At 38.9% G+C, this 22886-nt stretch overlaps 2 protein-coding genes across 4 annotated transcripts; both read left to right on the top strand.

Moving 5' to 3' along the window:
• The first annotated feature begins 1738 nt into the window (after positions 1-1738).
• Positions 1739-22783, top strand: LOC129719163 (zinc finger SWIM domain-containing protein 8 homolog). Of its 3 annotated transcripts, none has more exons than XR_008727135.1 (6): positions 1739-2190; positions 12357-12763; positions 12826-17735; positions 17795-17944; positions 18011-19091; positions 20653-22783. XR_008727135.1 is itself a non-coding variant. In XM_055670605.1 (5 exons), exons 3-5 carry the CDS (start codon positions 13126-13128, stop codon positions 18069-18071), a joined length of 4821 nt encoding a protein of 1606 aa, XP_055526580.1. In that variant the 5' UTR covers positions 1739-2190; positions 12357-12763; positions 12826-13125; the 3' UTR covers positions 18072-22783. The 3 variants fall into 3 exon arrangements, 1 of the variants encoding a protein (XP_055526580.1); XR_008727134.1 differs by having other exon boundaries at positions 18011-19311; XM_055670605.1 differs by having other exon boundaries at positions 18011-22783.
• LOC129719168 (pair-rule protein odd-paired-like) lies at positions 18075-22783 on the top strand. Its single transcript, XM_055670629.1, has 2 exons — positions 18075-19112; positions 19178-22783. Exon 1 carries the CDS (start codon positions 18144-18146, stop codon positions 19062-19064), a length of 921 nt encoding a protein of 306 aa, XP_055526604.1. The 5' UTR covers positions 18075-18143; the 3' UTR covers positions 19065-19112; positions 19178-22783.
• Positions 22784-22886: the final 103 nt, after the last annotated feature.

Genomic DNA, 22886 nt, shown 5'->3' with positions numbered 1-22886 from the left:
TGGCAAATATCTGGCTCATTTACAAATATCTGGCAGATTCTGAGGTTTATCTGTTTGTCTGGCGCGCAAACAAAAATCTGGCAAAATCCAGATTTATCTGGCAAAATGGCAACGCTGGCTGCTACTGACAGAATATGAACGCACGTAAGTTTTCGCTTGCTGCTGCTTTTTTCACTACCGTTTGCATGCGTGAAAAAAGTAAACCCCAGTGAAAAAGATGAGGTCCACATCCTTCGATTTCGCTGGATCAAATTTGTTTACAGTTCCAAGCGAAGTGAAATTTTTGCAGGTTGCATTTTTCACGAGCGTGAAAAAATTAACATTTTATATGAGATTTTCACTTCGCTTGGAACTCTAAATAGGGCTTGATTTGTAAAATTTACCGACGAAAATTCCTGTACTGACAATCTTTTTTGTACATACACCCTTTCGTTGATTCACGTTAGAGCAGCTGACTGAAATACGGCTGTCCATTCCCTGGATGCTCATAATCAAGCTGATAGAAGTGCTAACTTTTTATCAACGGATAAGATAGAGCTCCTCACTCATATGTATAGTTTCTTTTCATTTTCTTGAGCATACAAGAACAAAGAAATGAAATTTCCCATTTCATTCAAACTGACAGGGAAAAGCATAACTATCTGTCACCTCGCGCGGTGAAGCTTTTACCTTTGTTGACGTGACTCAATGATTGGTTATATATTTTGTGCAGGGGGCAACACGAGAGGGGGTGAAATTTCATTGACAAAGGAAAGACGACTGGCTTTGGCTACTGGTTCGTTGAATTCGTTTCGTTCGCTCGGCCATTATTGTTGTCGCGTATCGTCGTTTTCTTGCGCTAGGGTTTTGCTAACGGTGGTGAATCGAGTCAAAATTAGGCATTTTTGTCAATGACATTTGCCTTCTAATTGTTAGAAATCGGTGCATCTGTTAAAACGGTAATATTCGAGATGATTTATAGTCCAACATGGCCAGTGCAAAGCTTGTTTTTAGTAATGAAAGAAATGTACCTTCACCAAAGGGTCAATTTTCTTTACATCGAAAAAAATATGGTGATGAGCAGCGCTGCCAGATTTATTTGAATAAAAAGTTTGTTTTAACTATTTGTAGAATAATCTCTAGTGAATTCATTAAAGATAAACACTTTTTTTTTAAAGTTTAGTAAATACATCTTATTTTTCTTTGTTTGAAATAAATTGACCTTTATTGTGGCTTCTAACTAGTTATCTGAAATGAAAAGTGTTCCAAACTGGTTCATAGCTCTTACGCAACAATAATTTCAGTAGGTGAACTAGCAGCGCTGGTTCTTTCTCATTGGTTGCTAATTCGGGTATGGTGTAGATGTGGAGGCCTCTATTGAGAGTGTTCACGAAAATCCTAACAATGCCCTGTTTAAATTACTTGTGTCTAGTTGTAATATTTAAAAAAAACATTGTTAAATTTTAGCCGTGCAGTGTTAAACTCGGTCCGTGTGGCTGCTCACCCATTGAAAGTAAATTGTTTCCTAATCGAGCAAAATATTTTAAGTCTCACAGTAAAACTAGTGTTGAAAAGCAAGTGAAAAAGTGAAACATCGCTCTAAAGCAAAGAGCGAAAGAGCAGAGCGGTGAAGATCTGAAAAGTTCCTTAATCTTTAGAAAGGTGAAATCGATTGTGTGTGTCTCCCTTCGGTGTGCAAGATTGAAGCTGACTATTCCTTTTGGTGGTAGTTGAAAAGTTATCGATCAGTGTAGTCGAAGCTGGCAAACGACTCGAGCGCTGCTGGGGGTGGCCCTGAGAGGCCACCACAGCGAGGGGAGCAAGCGCAACAACAGGAACAGCCAAATAACAATCAGGAAGCTGCAGGTGTTGCTGGTGGTGGCGGCACTAGAGCCAACAATCAGAATGGTTCCGGACCAGAAGCTGTGGTCTGTGGTCCTCAGGAGTGGAATAACAGCCCCGGCGCAAACAACAGCAATAACACCAACGGAAATAGCAACAACAATCCTCAGAACCAGAACGCAAACGTGAACAACAATGAGGAGTGTGACCGGTTTAGTTTCGAAGATTCGGACCGCTTTGAGGAGGACTCCTTGTGTAGTTGGAGCTCTGAGCCAGAGAGTGTTTGTAACAACTGGCGAGGATGGAAGAAACCAGCCGGAACGTTAAACACTTTTGGTGCCAACGGGAATCGAAAAGCTTCCGATGGTGGTAAGTTACCAGTTATTGTGTTTTGCTATTATATTTGAATTTTATTTATCCGACTTTTTTCAAAGTTATGATCACAAATTTTAGATTTTGAAATTTCAATTTGTAGTAGCATATGATAAGACCCATATACATTTTTATACCATTATCGCTTTTTCTCCCAGAAAGGTATAGCAATCACTATAATAACGTTTTCCAAGTTGAAACCACCAAATAACGCCATCGAGTGTAGATTAAGTTTTAGTTAATCATTTTCATATTCTAGTAAATGCGTACATATGTATTAGTGAAAGCAATACCCAACGTTCTTCCTCGTTTTTCTCAGATGCGGCTGCAAAATAAACCAAATAAACAAATAATTATGCCATTTTATGTGCATATTTTTGAAAGAAATATGATTAAATAGTGTGAGGATTATTCTCTGCAAGTTAATACCAATAATAGATTAATCCAAATACTTTGAAAAACGACTAGGCAGAAAGTTAATGGTCGATAGTACCGCCTTAAAAAAATCCACGTATATTGAAACAATTAGGTGAAAAAGCTCCAATAAACAAATTGATCTGATTAAAAATAAAAACATAAGTCATATAAAAAAATGAATAAAACACCTAAAACCCGTTTTAGTGCAAACAAAATGAAATTTCATTAAAAAACAGAGCAAAAAAAATTCTCATAATAATTTTATTATATTTTAAACTTTAGAATTCGTTCCTTAATTGAATTTCAATCGCAACGAAGTGAGCTTCCTAACATCCTGTATATAGTCGGAATGCAACAAAACCGTACCATGCGCCATTTTTCAAAATAAGATATTAACAGAAACAACATCGGGACTAAATTTGCTCTATTATTTCTTCATATTAATTCTTATAATTCGAGCAATATTCAAAAACAACTAGGAACGAAAAAAGAAGTACCTACTCAATAATGATACCGTCAAACGGGTTGAATAGAAACTGCAGGGCGAATAGAAACAAAACTTTTAATCTTGAAAAATGTTAATAAAAGTCTTTGATAACATTCAATAGAAAACAAGTCCTCCTAACTCATTTATGGGTCAAAAGCACTACTGTCAGTATGTTAAAAAAATTACCAAATGGAGGCTCGAGTTCAGAGCGTTTCCAGGTACCAAGAAACTTTGCCTATGAAACCATTTTGTTTCACTCCGAACTTGTTCGTGTACTGTACTGGGTCGATCAATAGTAAAGCATTTAAAGTTTTCATAGTGAATTTAAGGATTGCCCTAAGGTATTTATCAACCTTTTACTTATGTTTCTTGGAATACTCCCGGTTCGCAAATTCACGGGGCGAATATAAACAACGTCAGCGAATATTTTTACACAAAAACAAAGAGATTTGAGAAATGAAGTCACATTTTCATGTAAAATTATGCCTGAAAAATGTTTTGTACATTCTCTGCCTGTTTTGGTCACGACTTACGAAAAAAAGGTCCAAAAACGGAACAAAAAACCGGATCCACTCCGTCTGATGCAAGCCGCAAGAATGTCATGTAGAAAAAACTGTCTCTTCGTCAAGCTCCCATGAAATATGAAATCAACTTTCTCAATTACCATCAGAAGCCAATCCAGCAGACAACCAAGCCATTACCCAAAAAACTTCACAAAAGTCTGATTAATTTGCTAAGTGATGCCTGACATGAATTGACAAAGACAACAACAAGCCGGAAGAAACGGAGCATGACTCCAGTTCTACCAGCACAAAGTGTTACTGGACGCCGTTTCTGGACGAAGCACCAGAGGAACCTGAATCGAAAGAAATGCTTGACCGAACCCCGAATCCTTCCGTTCCTAATGAAGGTTCCATAATACGAAAATATGACATGTATGAAGAGATAAACCGAACATTTCAGCTATTTATATACATTTTAACTTTTTTTTTTGCATTTCATGTCAATAAAGATGATGTAATTGTTCTTTTTTCTCCAGAGTAAAATTCAAATCTCTCATCAGAACAAGAAATACGCAGTCGACTGATGAGTGTTTCTATATAGAATAGAAACATGCAACATTTATTTCAATAAAATAATAGATTATTTATTTATCGCAAACGTAGTTACACCCTGTTTTTAAGCTTTTACATTCGTTCTAGCCATAACGGTATGTTTTTCATACTGCAAAGTATATCGGAGACTATTTCTATACGCCCCGTTTGACGGTAAACGAAGAATTGCTAGTGGCGAAAAAATCTCTATATAAGAGTGGCCAATAATCAACTTAGTGAATTCTCCAAACATTTACTATTAGGGGCCATCCACATACGTGGACAGATTTTCAACGATTTTGACCCCCCTCCCCCTCCGTGGACAACTGTCCAAATAAATTCTAAAAAAATTGTATGGACCGTGGACATTAGCCAAACCCCCCCCCCCCTTCCCACAAAGCTGTCCACGTGGTATGTGGATAGCCCCTTAGACACTTGTTTGACTTGTTTCAAATCTCGAGTGTATAGTACTAAAATTAACAGGTGATAACTAAAATTTTGAAGTTTTTTTCTTATGCTATCAAAAAATTAGATGTACTAGAACAAAATTGATTCATTCCAGTCGAAGATACATACATTGTTATAAAAAAAATGAATATTTGAGAAAGGCCCAGCATCGGCTGTTCGACAAAGCTTTGTCGTTTTACGGTATGATTCTACCCATTAACTGTTTCTTGCTCTCCTTTTTTTTTGCTACTTTAAGGAACTCAAAATCATTGGGCGACACTGAGGCTAATGACATATTGAGGCGTCAAATGAAGCGAAGCAAAAAGCGTCGCAAAAGCGTCAGAGCTACTTCTTCGAACGTCTATATGAAACGCTCGAACCGGTCATACTGGAGCGGCAAAGACGCGTCGATAGAGGCGGCGAAACAGAACGAGTAGTGTTTTGACGCGCGTATATGTACGCGGTAATACCATATTCAGACTAAATCTTTTATCGCCAGGTGCTTTATATTTGCTTTGTTTTGGTTTGGTAATTGGAAAAAGCAAATAAATACATTTTCGTTTAGAAAATGTTAAAATGTTTAGAAGAGGGTTGTGCAGTAAATCCATGTTCAGACTAAACCTGATATCGCCAGGTACTTAATATTTGCTTTATTTTGGTCTTAAATCTTAAAAAAGAAAAAAAGTAGGATAGAAGATACTATCGGGAAAAATTTTCAGGTCGTCGGGAAAATAGCACTGATATTATTGATTGATATTGTTGAGTTTTGATTTGAATGGCCAGAAATCTAGCATGTTAAACTTCTTTGGTCGCGAAAATGCAAGCCGCTGAGTAACTAGCTGTGCTCTCATTGGTCATTCAAATCCTAACAGATATTATAAACTAGTTGAACGTTGCTCGGGGTCAACGGGTTTAAAATTTAGGATAATTTCTTATTTTTTTTACTACGTCTGTAGCGCAACTCACTTCAGTAATATTATTTTATTTCATAAAAAAATCTCTGTTTACTAAAAACGTAAATTACCGTGCTTTAAGAAGCAAAAAAATCTTCATTGGACGAATTCATATTTCCTTTAAACAAAACCGCTATTGGAATCTAGGAATATGACAACACAACGCATTTGCGACGCTCGCTCCAGTATGTCATAGGAAGCTTCACCCAACGCTTCTGTTTATTCCGCTTCTCAAACGCTCAACGCTTCGCTTCATTTGACGCCTCTGTATGTCAGTAGCCTGAGGTAGATTTGTTGGGTTGTGCATTTGGAGTACAAATGGAGTCGAGTGGTTGTTCAGGAGCGGTTGTGTTTTGATGTTATGTGATGACACAAAGCTCAATCCATGATTTACACAAAAATGAAAAGTCCTTTTTTGTCCAATACTCTGGCCGGTCATACACTACCTTCCTGGCGGATAATGGTTGAGGTTTTCAGGAAATTACATTATCGAAATTAAAAGATTTTCGCTATCAGAATGGTTTGCAATGAACTTTTTGCCAAAATTTTTGTGCACTTACTGTTACGTCGCTATTTTGAACAGAACTGAGCATCCATAAACAACAAAATACTGGCATGAAGAGGAGATCATGGGATGATTGCTTAGATGTACATAGAGAGTAGGGATCATGAGAAGATGCAAAATGTCTTAGGGGCCATCCACATTCCACGTGGTCAGCTATGGGGGGGAGGGGGGTCTGTGTAATGTCCACGGTCCATACAAATATTTTAGAATTTATATGGGCAGTTGTCCACAGAAGGGGAGGGGGGTTGGCCAAATTCATTAAAAATCTGTCCACGTGGAATGTGGATGGCCCTTTAGAAACTATATACTCATCGCTATTGGATTATGAAGAAGATGAATTGCAAGCTCGGTTACATTGCATTTATTGTATATGAGCGCTTAGTTTTAGTTCATCAGTTTTTTATTTACATTAAAGCAGACAGTGCGTGCAGTTTGCGAAACGAAAAATGAGCGAACTGGAAAATATGATACAGACCTGGAAAAATATACCGCATCCAATCGGGGCTCAAACCCACATTCTCCATGTCTCCGGCATACTGTTCTATCAAATTAAACTACTGGGAAGACGATACCCTTCCAAAATCTGTAATCCTATCACATTCCATTTACGTTTATTCTATTGCTCATCCCAATTATTTATTGTTTTTTATTCTGTTATTTCCTTTATTCTCAAATACACTAAACTAAATACCGAAAAACATTTCTTTTGTATGTAAACACATGAAATTCCTCGAAATGAGCAATGGAAGTTTGAAGTGCATAGTATAGACAGGGCTAACGAGTCACTTATTTGGTCCTGGTCACTAAAAAATCACTATTCACGCCAAAATATTACAAAACTCACTATTTAACAATGAAATGGTTACTAAAGTGATTGTTTTAGCTTTGAATGAGGAAAAGAAAAAAAGAGTGCTCATTTCCCGAATATTTGGACAGTTTGGTTCGTGAGGCTTTTTCGTTGACTTTTCCATCATGAAAGAGAAAGAGAACATTCTCTCATTAGTGATCAGTGCAACTGTCTAATAACTAGCAATGGAAAAGTTTATTCTTAAAACTGCCCGCGTCTTTAATAAGTGTTGTGCGTGGAATTACGTTTGATTTCCTTGTCTTGAATCGACTGTACTCTCCTGTTTTTCTTCATTGAAAAATAGTGAAAAAATCGAAATTATGAAGGTCGAAGGTCGTATTACAGAAGCTTAGGCAAGCAACTCGTCTCATTTAAAATACATGAGCAAGTCGAGTCAGTTCGACTTCTGTAATAGGGCCCTTTATTAAGTATCTTCGTGCTTGGGCCTCAATTCGAACATTTAAACATTTTAAATCTAACAATAAAATAGTTATATGCATTTATTTTTACGATTTTTACTCCGATTTTTTTTACAAGAGCCAATCATTCCGTATTCCTACTATGTTCTAAATGCAAATGAAATTCAAAGCCCTATATTATTCACTTTTTGGTCACTATTAAGTTACTGTTTAATTAAAAAAAGTCACTAAAACCCTGTATGTGTGCGTTATGATGACGACGACGTATATGTGCGTTATGAGTACGACTAACCTTCGAGCGTGTTTGGATTTCAAGCAACTATTCGCGCCTTAAGCCTTATGGTTTTTTTTTTCAATTGTTTTTTTTTTCATGTCTAGTATTAAGGCTTTCTGTGACACGGCTAGACATGGATACTGTCCCATATTAAAAGCAATTCTTAGTTGATTTTGGATCTGTTCGAACCCTTATGTTGAGTAACAAAACAGCTGCCAAAGTCGGATTATTCTGTGTCATTGAAGGACTTCGAAGACATTCTCCTTCTTCTTTTTCTAGTCAGGCTTTCTTTTGTTTTGGCCCAGAACGCCACAATCCAGGCCACAATTATGTTCCCGACGGTGGTAGAGTAGAAAGCAATTCTCTCTGTATAGTTGCATGTTTTTGGATTCGACACTTCAAGCATGCTGTTAAAATTGTTCGCGAATTTGAATTTTGCTCGTAGTAGAGCATAATTAGAAAATTTAATTACTGCGCGTTCTGACGTCTCTGAAATTTTACAAATATCACAACAATCAAGTTTATCGACAATATTCATTTTTGCCAGCCAAAACTTAGAGAAACCTTGCCCCCTTCATCAAATAGTTTCTTAACCGAATGTTTCGTCAATTCATTTGATTTCGGTAATAAAACCATGGCTCCGTCGAAAATTCTGACCAGAGTTCCTTGAACCACCTACCTTTTCCATTGAGAAATCTTGGTATCAATTGTTTTTTTTTTTTTTTTGTTCATACAACATTCATTTGACACGGCACAATACAAATTAATGTTTTACGGAGCCAATTAAGATGGTATCAATTGTTGAAACCCTGCTCGGTTTGTATTTTAAAACGATATACAGTGATTACCCGATTATATCACACCCTGATGATTTTTGGCGTGATAAAATCGGGAAATTTTTTAAATTTTATTTCTTTTTATTGAAGATGTTAAATCAATAACTAAATACGTAAAATCAGTGATTTTTTCACTTCCTCACTTTGATTTTTGTTGGAAAATTTATCTTTACAAACATATGAAAAAAGCTGCAGTTGTTTATAAATCGATATATCTGAATAATGACAAAAGATAGAGAAAAGTTGTCAAGGGATGAATTTGAGAGAACTGTCTGAGCTTGTATAAAAAATATTTAAAAAATTCAATTTGAGATCCTGTACTGAAAAAAAAAAATCAAAAACAAAAAGTGACTATAAAAAATCGATCATCACTATTTTTTTAAAACATTTTTTTTAGATAGATAATCCAGTTGCCTAAAACTTTTCTGAACAAACCTAAAAAAATCGATGTAAAGTTGCAAATAAATTACAATTAGGTTTTTTATTCGTTCATGTTTTTGTTTGAATTGGTGAAATGAATTACATGCTTTTTTGTAGCGCAGTACCATCAGCAGAATATTAGATGTTCTCACAACACTAAACTTTGCCGAAGACAGCTTGCTGATATCTCTCACATATTGCAACCAGAAAAATCTTAAAATGTGAATAACGATTTTTAATGCCTTCCCATAGCAAACTTTATGTTGCTTGCAATATGTAAGAGATAGAAACATGATGTCTTCTGTAAAGTTTCTTGTTTTGAGATCACCTAATACTTTGCCTAAGACACCAAGCGTCTATCTTTATCGAATAAAAAAGTAAATATTCTATCTCACTTTTAGGAGGATTGATCACCCAGCTTTCTACATCAAAAGATGCGTTTTCAAATATTTTGAAACTTCTCCGAACATATTATACGGTTATAATGAACATATACAATCACTATTTAATTATTCGCACGAAAACAGCAAAATGTAACATTGTGCATCGGTTGAATTTCTAATGTAAACTACATCCAGAATGATACACAGAATTATGAAAAATATCTTAAATATTGAAGCGTGATAGAAAATCAGTTCACCCTGACATTTTTTAATGAAATGTTTTATGATGATAAAATCGGGTGAAAAATGTGATAAAATCGGGGGCAGATAAAATCGGGTACTGATATAATCGGGTGATTACTGTAGTGCATCTTTCAAGAATAATTCTGTTCCTAATTTGGCTTGGAACCCACCTAAAAGCGACTCTGTAACGATGATCTATAGCTAAAGAACTTTGACGAGCAATTTCAGCCCCGATTTTTTCGTTTTTTGTGTCTTTCAATGTCATACACGCCGATTTTGAATCTTCAACTGTTGAACGACAGCTAAGGCTTTGTGGATTGCCGTTAGTTCCGCTTCTGTAATGCTCCTTTCTTGTTTTAATCTTCAGGAATATTTTCTTCTGTAACATTCCAGGTAAATTCCCATATCCCCTTGTTCCTTCTTTGGAGTCATCAGTAAATATACTTTTTCGATTTCGGAATTGGTTATTTATTGTGGAAAGGACCAGCTGTTTTAATTTATAGAGGTTGTTTTTTTTGCGGCATTTAATCCTTCTAGAAGTATCTTGTTGGCACTCAGAGTCTGGTATAATGCCATCGAATATATATATATTTTTTTGCCTTTCTCCCAGAAAGGTATAGCAATCACTTGCAAAACCAAAAGTATAAAAATGCTCCAAAGGGCCAAATGGCATATATCACCCGACTCAGCTCGACGAGCAAAGCATCTTCTGTATGTGTGTGTATGTGTGTGTGTATGTGCAACTTTTTATCCTCGCTCACTTTTCTCAGAGATGGCTGGACCGATTTTCATGAAATTAATTGCAAATGAAAGGTCTTGTTGTCCCATAAGACCCAATTCAATTTTATTGTAATCGGATTTTTAGTTTAGAGGTTATGTATCAAAATGTAAAAATCATGAAACATCATTATATTGAAAACTAAACAACCGATTTGAACAAAATTGTTTTCAAATGAACGGGCTCCCTGAAAAACCCGTAACTTTTGAATTTTATAAAGATTGAACTCGTGGTTCAAAAGTTATGAAAAGAGATGTGTTCTGGAGACTGTTTAATCTCACTCATGTTTCTCAGAGATGGCTGGACCGATTTTCATAAAATCAGTGTCAAATGGAAGGTCTAATTGCCTCATAAGACCATATTGATTTGTTTTGCAATCGGACTATTACTTTGCCTGTTATGTTTAAAAATGTGAAATCCGGCTATGAAAAGGAACATATTCCGAAGACTACTTGAACTCACTCACTTTTCTCAGAGATGGCTGACCCGATTTCCACAAAATTAGTGTCAAATGAAAAGTCTAGCTGCCTCATAACACCCTATTGAATTTTACTGTAATCGAACTGTAACTTCGTTCGTTATGTACCGAAATGTGAAAATCACGAAACTTCACTATCTCAGAAACTACAGAACCGATTTGATCAAAATTATTATCAGATGAACGAGCTAGTTAAGTGTTATCTGATGAGTTATGATTGAACACGTGGTTTCACAGTTTGGCTGCCCTATACGTTCCCATTTCATTTGATTATAATCGAACTTAAGCAACCGTTATGTGAAGCAAAGCCTTGGTGCTACATTCCGATTCGGCACGCGAATTTTTAAGCGGATTCCGTCATTTACGCGGTATTTTTTTGCCCGGATTTCGGTTTCCCTTCACTCGGAATGCAAATTAACGATGGTTTTTTTTTACGCGGATTCCGAAATTTACGCGTTTTTTTTACGCAAATTCCGGAATTTACGCGTTTTTTACGCGGATTCCGTAATTTACGTGGCTTTTTTCACGCGGATTCCGGAATTTACGCGGTTTTTTTTTTCTCGCGGATTCCGGAATTTACGCGGATTCCGGAATTTACGCGGTATTTTTTTTGCGCGGATTTCGGTTTCCCTTCACTCGAAATGCAGAATTAACGATGGTTTTTTTACGCGGATTCCGGAATTTACGCGTTTTTTTACGCAAATTCCGGAATTTACGCGTTTTTTTACGCAAATTCCGGAATTTACGCGTTTTTTTTTACGCGGCACGTATCCCCCGCGAAAAAAGCGACTTTAGTGTACTGGGGATATATCCCTAGGTAGCGATGTACTATTACGGTTTTTTGTTGGACTTCGTTTATCCGTATTGCTAGTTCTATGTGTCCATGTACTAATATCTCCAGGAACGTTCAAATCCGCGAGAATGTCATTTAGTGTTTTTGTTTTGACCGCATTAAGGGTGTTACTTAATCGACACATATTAGGGCATTTTCTCGTGCAAATTCTTTCATCGCGTTTATCATAAAATGAAGCCATGTGTTCGTCCAGGTTTTGTGAGTCCCTTCCTGAAACTGAATGATGTAGCTCGTAGTATGTTTATTTCTTCTATGAACGTCTGAAGTCTGTCGAAGACGCCGTATTCATTAGTTTTGTTATCGTTGGTTACCAAACTAATGGGTCTCTCTCCTGAAGGCGTTGTTTGGCCTCGACCACAATCCTTATAAATTTCAATGCGTCTTTTGGGAATCCTTTTTTCCACACTTCATTCAAAACTTTTATAATGTTTTCAATTTGCGTTTAGCTTTCGTCATCGGAGATTCACATTGAGGTAAAAAAGATAAAACTCTGGAAAGTTTATTTTATATGAGATCCATAAAAAACCATGCGAAGAAGCTATCAACTGTAGCGTTTCGTAAAAAATAAAGCAGAGCTGTTTCGTGAAATTTTAAAAGTATTGTCCCCATCAATTTTACATCCTTTCATACTTACATATTTAACGAAGACTTTTCTACTTTCTTTCACAGAAGTAACAACACTTACAGAGCTAGCGGCTCGCTGTGTCGCTTCGTACATACCCTTCGAGCTAGTGGAGCATGTATATCCGCCTGTTCCGGAGCAGCTGCAGCTGCGGATTGCTTTCTGGAGCTTTCCGGACAACGAGGAAGATATACGGTTGTACTCTTGCCTGGCGAACAGTTCGGCCGATGAATTTCATCGCGGAGAGCAACTGTTCAAGAATCGTGCCGTCAAGGATCCGCTTCAGATCGGATTCCACCTGTCGGCTACAGTGGTAGTGACGCAGCCAAGAAACCAATTCAATGTAGCCGTAACATTCGACAGGCGAAGGATTTCGTCGTGCAGTTGCACTTGCGTACCAGCGGCATACTGGTGCTCGCACGTTGTTGCTGTGTGTCTCCACAGAATCCATTGCGTGAGTATCAGTGCACTTCTGTCATTATGGTTATTTAATTCTTACTCTCGTTTTATTAACAGCCAACAAAGGTTAGCTTACGTGCGCCTGTATCGGAATCACTATCTAGATTACAGCGAGATCAACTGCAAAAATTTGCTCAGTATCTTATAAGCGAGCTTTCGCAGCAAATTCTACCAATCGCTCAACGCTTGCTTGATGAGCTGCTTAGTTCACAACCGACTACCATCAACACCGTGTGTGGAGCCCCAGATCCTACAGCCGGTGCTTCCGTGAACGATCAAACCAACTGGTATCTAGATGACAAGACATTACACGACAACATCAAAAAGATATTAATCAAGTTCTGTTTGCCCACACCAATGGTATTCAGTGATGTAAATTATTTAACTAACTCTGCACCCCCGGCCGCTGCTGAATGGAGTTCGTTGTTACGCCCACTGCGAGGAAGAGAACCAGAGGGTATGTGGAACCTGTTGTCTATAGTGCGTGAAATGTACCGGCGTTGCGATAGAAATGCTGTGCGATTGCTAGAAGTTATAACGGAAGAAGTGATGGCTTGCGATCAAATTCTAGTTTGGTGGTTCAACATCAAACTTGCTCTGCTGGTTGGATCAAATGGTCATGGCGGGGGTAAACATAGTAATACCCATTCCAATTCCAATGCCACTCAACATGCGTGTGCTTCACTATGTGATGAGATCGTGGTTCTATGGAGGTTGGCATCACTGAATCCAGGATTGGCACCCGATGAGCGAGATATGCTTCATGCCCAGTTTACATCATGGCATTTAAAAATATTAGACAGAGTTGCAAAAAATATGGTTGCATCCTCATCGCACAGTAGCAAACAGCAACAGAACTTGAGAAACGATGCTGAACTATTCGCAGGTTTCAAGCCAGCAATCGAGGCGTGCTATTTGGACTGGGAGGATTATCCAATCGAGGGCATTACGCACACACAGGATACAAACCCAATGTATCATTGTCCCTTTACATGTTTCAAACAAAACAGTGAATCGAAAGCCGAATCCTGTCCAGGTTTGGTGAATTCGAGCCAAGCAATACTGCAGAATAATGTAAAGCAGTTCCAGCAGATGCCACACCATCATCATCATCATCATTTTAGCCATCATCACCATAGTGGTCATGGCCAAGGTGCACATCATGGTGGTACAGGCGTCACTTCAACTTCATCCAGTTCAGGTGTCGGTGGTGGAGGAGTATCAATAGGAAGTGGGGCACAAGTAGGTGGCAGTTCAAGTGGCAATGGTATGTCCGTCATACCCAGTGGTAACAACAGTTCTGCTGGTGGGGTTAAGTCCCACCATAGGCGTGATTATCGTCACCGTGATCGCTGTTACGGATCAAGTAACAGCAGTAGTGACAGTGTTCCTGATCGTTTCAAGGAGGCAACTACTGGAAGCTCCCTAAAAATGGAACATCATTTGTCGGCAGTAGTGACGGCTACCACAAATAGCAATAATACCGGAGGTGGAAACAGATCCAGTGTTAGTAGTGAAGGATTCTGTGAGAACGACGACGATGTTAATGTAGTTGATGATTTGCCAGCAGTTGCTGCAACAGTGGAGGTAAACAAGAAGGACGAAAGCATCAGCGACTCATCGAATAGTTCTTCGTCTAGTATGGATGATAGTGCCGCGAAATCACAAAATGAGCCATCAGACAGTAGCGATGCGAATAGCATTCTGAACGACATGAATAACTACGAAATTTCAGGCAATATAAAGTTGTTTGAAATATACAATCAAGACCTGCTGCCAGGAACTTCTAGTTCAACATGTACGTCATCTCCTTCCACAGCAACAACAGCAACCAAAATTGTTACGACCGAATTGAACCGGGCAAGTCCTGTGAGGCAACCGTACGATAACTCTAGTAAACAATATTCAGCCGTAAAAGACGCTTCGCCTGAATCAGAACGAAACCAACGAAGACTATCGAAAGACGAAAGCCTGTCCAGTTCTGATAGCGCCCAAAATATAGACGAATATAACATGTACTACTACGACTCGAAACAAGCACAAGCTCAGCAACAGCAGGAACAACAACAGCGACAACGTCAACCGCAGGAAGCGAAACAGCAACAACCTCCGCAGCAAGTTTTTTCCAATCTAAAGCCTACAGAGGACGCGTGGGACATTTTGTTTGCTCGTGCTGAAGGTCTTCACGCGCATGGACATGGAAGGGAAGCTTGCATCTTGGGTGTACGCTTGGCAGAAGAGATGCTAGCAAATCCTCCTAATTTGATGATCGAGCTACCCCCACCGCCAAAGAAGAAAGGCAAAAAACATAACATCAACCCAATTTCTCATCAGCTAAGCGTGCTTGCGTCAGCAACGTTGGCTAAGTGTGCATTTCTATGTACAGTGTTGGCGGAAAATTCCGAGCACTATCACTTAGCCTTTCGAGTGTGTCTGTATGGACTGGAAATGTCACGACCACCAGCGAGCACTAAGCCTTTGGAGGTAAAACTAGCCAATCAGGAATCGGATCTATTGGCACTTCTGAAGCGTATTCCGTTGGGCCACGCAGAGTTGAAAATTATTCGAGACAGAGCTGAAGCTCTTCGAGATGGAACGTTGAAGTCACGAGGCGAAGCATTGCTGCCTATTATGTTGGCAAGTTTTATATTTGATGCTCTGGTAATGCCCAGCATCGTTGGAAAGGAAAACCGAATGAAAGTGATGAGTCAATCGTTCCGACTTCCAACAGATGAAAATCTTGGCTTCGAAGCAGCTGTAGCTGCTCTTGGTCTAAAAGCTAATGTTTCCGAAGCTGAACATCCGTTACTATGCGAAGGAACACGCCGTCAGAGGGGAGATCTGGCACTTACTTTGCTGTCATACTACAAAGATGATCCACGAAAAATATGTCGCGTGATGGAAAAACTGCTGGATCGTGAAATACATTCACTGATCAAAACTCCACTTTTACCATCTTATTATTCCAACAATCCACCAACCCGTAGTCAAACTTCCCAACTGCGACTGGAGGAGTATGAATCGAGCAGCCAACAACAGCAGTTGTACAGTGGAGAGCTCCAGCAGCAGCCACATCACCCTGGATTACCTCAACAGCAAAATGACTTCATGGTAAACAGCCGTCCCCAAAGCAGCACTAGTGCTGAAATGGAAATGGGAATTAGTGCACTTAGTTTGAGTCAAGCGCAACCTATGCCAGCTGGACCGGCTGCACCAGGACCTTCTGGAAACGCCCAATCAATTTTGCCCGGTAGTGGACCACCTACTAATCCTGTCACTGGACCCGTATCGACAACGACTACCCGCTCTAAGGATTCGCGATACAAAGGTAAACGAGCTTATCCATCGATTCCCAATCAACCATCGGAAGCGAGTGCGCACTTTATGTTTGAGTTAGCCAAAAACGTTCTCACCAAGGCTGGCGGAACTTCGTCGACTTCTCTGTTTACACAAGCGTCCACCAGCCAGAACCACCAAGGTCCTCATCGAGGTTTGCATATGTGCGCTTTCCAGCTCGGGCTATATGCTCTTGGCCTACATAACTGTGTCAGTCCAAACTGGCTATCGAGAACATACTCGTCACACGTGTCCTGGATTATCGGTCAAGCGATGGATATCGGAGCGCCGGCAATATCTTTTCTAATAGACACGTGGGAAGGACATTTGACACCTCCAGAAGCAGCAGGAATGGCCGATCGCGCCTCTTCTCGTGGATGGGATAGTAACATGGTTAATCCAGCAGCTGAGCTGGCTCTATCTGTATTACCTCACGCAGCTGCACTCAATCCCAACGAAATCCAACGTGCCATTCTACAATGCAAGGAACAAAGCGATAGAATGCTAGAACGAGCCTGCTTAACAGTTGAAAATGCTGCAAAGGGGGGAGGTGTCTATCCTGAAGTACTTTTCCAAGTGGCTCGCTACTGGTATGAGCTGTACTTGCGTAATACACCCGGGGGCGAAATGGAACTAAATGAGCAGCATGAATATTTCAGTGTGAATCTCATGTCGCTAATGGATTCCAGTGAAATGCAACAAGCTCAACCTCCGCCACCGGCGAATCCATCGGTTGTGGTAAGCGCGACACCACCTCAACCATATCAACAAACTGTTACAACTCTTGCTCCTATCGGGCTGGCCCCATATGGACCATACAGTTTTCCCTGTCAAGGAATCTACCATCAGAATATACCTTACCATGCCAATCAGATGCAGATGTATATTTCCACTCCCCCACAATTCCAGTATCCACCACCACCGCCACACAATAATCCACCTCAGCAACAGCCAGGTGGATATCAGCCTCCTTTAAGTGGAGGCTATCAACCAATGCAACCGCATCCGCCGGTTGTACCAACACAAGGTTATAGTCCTCAGCAGTATCCAGGTCAGGTGCCGGTACAAGTTCCACCTCCACCACCAACTCAACAGCAACAGTTACAACAGAACATGCAGTACTACGGTGGTCCTCAAGGAGTCCCCATGCAGCAACAGCAGCCTCCACCACAACCGCAACAACCTCCTCCACATCCGCGACCTCAGCCTGGTCACGGTGGCTATCCGCCGTATGCTGCTATTCCGCCCGCTACTCCTCCCGTTCGCCCTCCACGACATCCTCATCAGTTTACACCTACTCAGTTACGCTATTTGTTAGCGGCCTACAACGCCGGTATGTTAGCACTGGAAACCCTAGCGCGTCGGGTGCACGACGATCGACCACAGGCTAAGTATGCCCGTAATCCACCATACGGCGAGGACGTCAAATGGTTACTACGCATTTCCAAGCGTCTCGGTACACAATACCTACATCAGTTTTGCGTATGTGCTGTTAACTCGATCGTTTCGCCATTCGTACTCCATGAGGTGGCCATCGAGTCGGCGCATTATTTGTCTCGAAACAATCCCGGCTTGGTTATGCAGCATCTGCGCACGCCACTTGCACCACTTATGCAAAAGTGCCAGCAAATGTGAGTGAATACTTTATTCCGTGCGTAAACAATTCGACTGAAATAATAACTTTTTACAGGTACATACAGTGCATTCATCAAAAACTGTATCATCTGACGGTTGCCGATTACGAAGAATTCACCAGTACTATTCTGTCAGCACGGAATGCTTTCCAAATCACCCCAGAGGGAACCGCGCAGTTTAAGGATTGGTTACAGTCGATCAAACGGTAATACCTTCTTCTTTTAGTGAAGCTTCCGCTTTTGAAGCTAATTTGTTTTTATTTGGCTTGTAGGTCGAAATCATGCAAAAAAGAACTATGGACTCAAATCAACGCGGCCCTTAATTCCAAATGACAAAGACTAGATTCGATCGGTTCCGAACTGAACAACATTTCTTCGGCTACCGGCCACATTTCTCATTCATCTATGGCAACTACATCTACAGCGCCTGTAGCGACGAGCTCGACAACATCACCCATTCTAACATCATCGGGGACTGCATCGTCGTCTGGAGTGACGTCTAGACAGCAAACAACCACCGGTGCAGCTATGGTTACCATAACCAACCGAACAGCTCCGGATGATGGGACAACAAATAAACTTTCTGCATTAGCTTCTTCAGCATCCGCTTCGTCAACCTCGACTACCGCCGTTGCTGCCTTGCCACCGTCAGCTTCGGCGGCAATTTCGGTTGCTGCAGTAGCTGCGGCCACAGGTACCCTAGCCAGTATGAAACATTTAGGTCACAACACGGCAGGTAATCACAGAAGTATCAACAACAGCAATCTTGCGTCCCAACAGCATCAGCAAATACAACAGCAGCAATTTCATCATCAGCCACCACCACTATCTCGAACTTTAGTTCAAGCTACTCCTCAGCAACAGCAATCAAGCATTTTATCATCTCATCCGGCCCCCGGTGGCCCTCCAAATGCGCATCCGCATGCTCCTGGACCATCGGGACCACCGCCCCCTTCTTTTCACCATATACCGCCAACGGGGGTCTCATCAACCGTTGCACCTGCCGTTGGACCTATGGGGGCATCGGGACCTCCAAACTATCACCATCATCATCATCACCACCACCAGGCAGCGGCAATGCTAACGCTAGCGGTCAGTAATCCACCAACGACGCTGCCACACCATCACCATCAACAGAATATCAACTTAAACGTGAACCATCACGTGATCTCCGCACCAATCGTGGTGGACTTTTCCAACATGACCGTCAACTGTGTTCAGTTAGGGCAAGAAAACCAACAGCATCATCCGGTCAATCACAGTACCGTTCCGATAGGTCCGACGGGACCATCCCTGCCCCCTGGCATTGGCGGAAGGCTGAAGTAAACTGGAACAAAACATTTCTGCGGACCGGTTGGTGTGTTAGTTGAACAAGTAGAAGCGAATTAATCTCTTGAAGTTTAGACTATACTTTTAGTTTGATTTTATTCCAACTGTAGGTGAACTGTGTGACGATGAAGAATATCGCCAGCGAATTTTTTTAACTATACTGTTTCGTGGGATCCTTGGATCCTCTGGGACTTAAAGTACGATACTGGTCTAATAAAACAAGCCGTCATTCGAATACCGACAGGTAATGTCAAAAGGATAGTAGCGCTAACTTCGCAATTGTCTTGTTCACAAACCACAAAGTCTGTCGCGATGGTAGCATGTTCTACTGCGTTTACTTTGCTTTCTTAGCGTAGATATTCGATCCAGTTAAAATGGTTAAAATCTAATATGATATCATGCTTTACAATTTTTCTTGAAAATTCCACTCATATCTTCAACTTTCCCGAAGACCTTGCACCAATTCGATAAATAATTTTAAATGAAGGCTCTATTTGTCATTGCTGTTTATAATAGGTTTCTCGAACTTTGCTGAACGCCTTTAAAATTGAAGCGTAATTTAAAATGGTCAACTTGCAATATAAAATGCCAATTGTAGATTTTTTGAATCTTTTTTCCGTTTTTTAAAAACAGCATCAAAACTTTTTTCTCAAAAATCGAAGTTGAGTTTCGATGCTGGTTATTTTTCGATTTTCATCTAAAATTTTGTATAAGTATTGTTCGTGTGGCCAATACAGCATAGTTTTCAAAGAGGCTTAAAAACCTTGTGAAACCTAAGATGCAGCCAATTTGTATTTCTTCTTCTCCTGCTGGTGATGTTTTTTATCTTCATCTTAGATAAACAAAGGTTCCAATCTCTATTTAAGTAGAAAAATTATTTTAATTCTTCATATTTTAGTGCGAATAGATACAATGCTTCTTTAAATAAGTTTTAATTTTCGAAATTTCATATACCTACTCAACGGTGTGACTCACCTCTAAATATATTTTTGAAAATTCACATAGCAGAACACATTCACAGAATAGAAGGCTCGTTTTGCGTTACGTATCGCGGATTGATTTTTGCACTTTCGTAGCTTATAAACTGAAAATTTGATAACCATTTTCCAAATCGTTTTCTACTGTAGCATTGCCGCATTCTTTGTCATCAACTAATGTGTATTAAAATTTCCGAATTATTGGATGAGTCTTCTGTTCTAAAGTATGTGCCTCATATATTAAACCTTCGTTTATTGATAATTTTCGTAATTGTGTTCACTTAGCATCAAAGTTCATCACGATTAGATCCCTTTTAAGTTAGCAATGAATTGCTTTATGGCACACACATTCATACACCATAAATCAAAATGAAATGTTTCGATAGGTATCGGTTCTAACAACGATTATTGAACATGTGTGAATTATTTTTCGTTTGATCTGTGATTGTATTTTTCGCTTACAATTTAAGTGAATTGATAATTTTAAGTCATTTTCTATCTTAGTAGCGTATATAGTTTAACTGGAACGGCAGTTTCTCTTATAGAACAGAACGATCTTTGAAATCTATAAAAAAAAACAAGTATAAACTAAAACCTTCTTTTTCTAGGGCAAGCAGAATATCCAGAGAGATATTTGTCAGTATCACTCGTCATACATAATGGATAGCGTATTGTATTAGAAGCAAGCGAGAAGAGCACACATTTTAAATTCTTTATAGATGTGTAATTTTAAGTGACTCTAAATGTAGGTGTTTTGTAGTGAAAGTTTTCTGGAGTAAAATAAAACGGAACATGCAACACAATTGTATCTTATGCTGTACCCATAAAAGAGAAAGCAGAATATTTAATATTTTTCTAGTTATTCAATTAGGAGTGCATAATAACTCGATAATACCTAGCTCCTTATTAATTAACTGTACGGAAATCTTTTTGATTTCAATGTAACGATCTCATTTGCAAAAGTTGCTAACTGCTAAACACATTTTTGTTGTCTACTGATAGCGAAATGTTGAGGTATAAAGACTAAAATTTTATCCAATAACACTCAAGAACACGAAAAATTTGAACAAAAATCGAAGTTTGCAAATATCCTTACAGTAAATACATAATAACGCTAAGAAAACGATACAGAATATTGCAGAAAGTGTCTTTTAAAGAGTAGATATTCAGCGAGAATCTAAATATCCAAAACCCTCTCTTAAATTATCATTCTACAGGAAAAATAAATAAGCATAATCGGATTTTTGTGTTCTATTGTAAAGAAAAAGCAAAACTTACTTTGTAAATAGCGTTGCGATCGAAGCAGAAAACATGATCACGTGTCTTAAAATTTAGTAGCGACATAAAAAATAACGAAACCCCTGTTTAAAGTATAATGTAAAATTATCAATGTGTCAAAACGTAAGACAAGTTCCAAACATTTTATTTTTCTTTCGTTCGCAGCAAAGTAATCATACCGAACATTCCGCCGAACCGAACTTCTCAGCAGTCTTACTAGGATGTCATAGCAGTACGACTGACGAATTCAATACTTTTGACTAAACTGACGATCTCTGATTATTCTTTTTTTACTGCGTTGCGTTGTACAGTTTTCAATAAAAAAATACTTTGAACTAGAAAAAGCATGTGGAACACAAACTTCCACTGTTACCTAATAATTTATTTGTTTGAAAGTGAAGTGCTATAACAATTTGTAATGTTACGTGTTCTATTGAAAATTAATTTAGCCAAACTAATGACAGACTGATTGTTTGTTGTGTTGGTAGATAGTGGTAAATATTTTGTTTGACAGATGATAATCCACTCATTAATGTCATTGGTTTTTGGTTTGTGTTGATTTTCTGTTTAAATTAATTGGGTACGATTCATCTCCAGCTATCGTTTTCTGAGTCAATATGCCTGCTGGGAAACATTTCGTTTCATTCTTAGAAGGCATATCATTTTCAAAGAATTTCTCCTGTTCATGCTACGCAAGAAAGGTACTAAACTAAAGCTCATTTTCATTGACACACGCACATCTACAAGCATTTAGTTGTCACTGTTCAGCTAAGCACTGGAACACTATAAAGTCTACATAAGAGAAAAACTGAAATATACCTCTATTTAGTAAAATGTCGAAAAATAGTAACTCTATTATTTACATTAAGGCGGTAAGATATAAGACTTCCAACTCTCAACATCTTTACATAGAACGATGGAGGGTGGGTTATTTTTGGCAAGCCCACTGCTTCCACTAGTGCACGAAGCTTATAAATTGTACGCTCGAGTTGCCGTAACGAATCATCCATTGCAATAAACCGTCATAAACCAGTTATTAACACAGCACTATTATGAAACTCAGAGCGAATATTTATTAGTAACACAAAAACATCAGGACTAACTTTTGAAAGCGCTGTTGCTAACCATTATAAAAAAACACTTTTACACATATACATAATCGATTCGATCTGTGACTGTACGTTTAATTGCTTTTTAATCCCTACATTAGCATTAGTTTTTGAAAATAATTCACACTGTCTCGTTGTGTTACCAGATTTAGGTTGCGCACCTGGAATGCTTATCGAGATTTTCGTTTTGATTAATCCAAGTAAAAAAATCAATTTACACCTTCACACAAATATTATTTTACACGATTTAGAGAATGAATCAGAACATAATTAGATTAAATAATATTTAAGAAAATACATATTTAAAAGTTCAATATATACACAGAAAAATAAAATATATATACACACATTACACATACACTTACATCTATATATTGAAAGAAAAAAAAGCAAAAAAAATATTACAATATATATTTGAAGATGTAAGTCTGCGAGTTTTTAACATAATTATATGG

The sequence above is a fragment of the Wyeomyia smithii genome, chromosome 1 (assembly GCF_029784165.1).
Source record: "Wyeomyia smithii strain HCP4-BCI-WySm-NY-G18 chromosome 1, ASM2978416v1, whole genome shotgun sequence".
NCBI lineage: Eukaryota > Metazoa > Arthropoda > Insecta > Diptera > Culicidae > Wyeomyia > Wyeomyia smithii.
This window is presented reverse-complemented; position numbering and strand designations above follow the sequence as displayed.

Coding starts and splice junctions, on each gene's coding strand:
- LOC129719163 (XM_055670605.1), top strand. CDS start 13,126: ATGGTATTCAGTGATGTAAATTATTTAACTAACTCTGCACCCCCGGCC. Junction 17,736..17,794: donor ATGCAAAAGTGCCAGCAAAT/GTGAGTGAATAC, acceptor AACTTTTTACAG/GTACATACAGTGCATTCATC. Junction 17,945..18,010: donor TGGTTACAGTCGATCAAACG/GTAATACCTTCT, acceptor TTTGGCTTGTAG/GTCGAAATCATGCAAAAAAG.
- LOC129719168 (XM_055670629.1), top strand. CDS start 18,144: ATGGCAACTACATCTACAGCGCCTGTAGCGACGAGCTCGACAACATCA.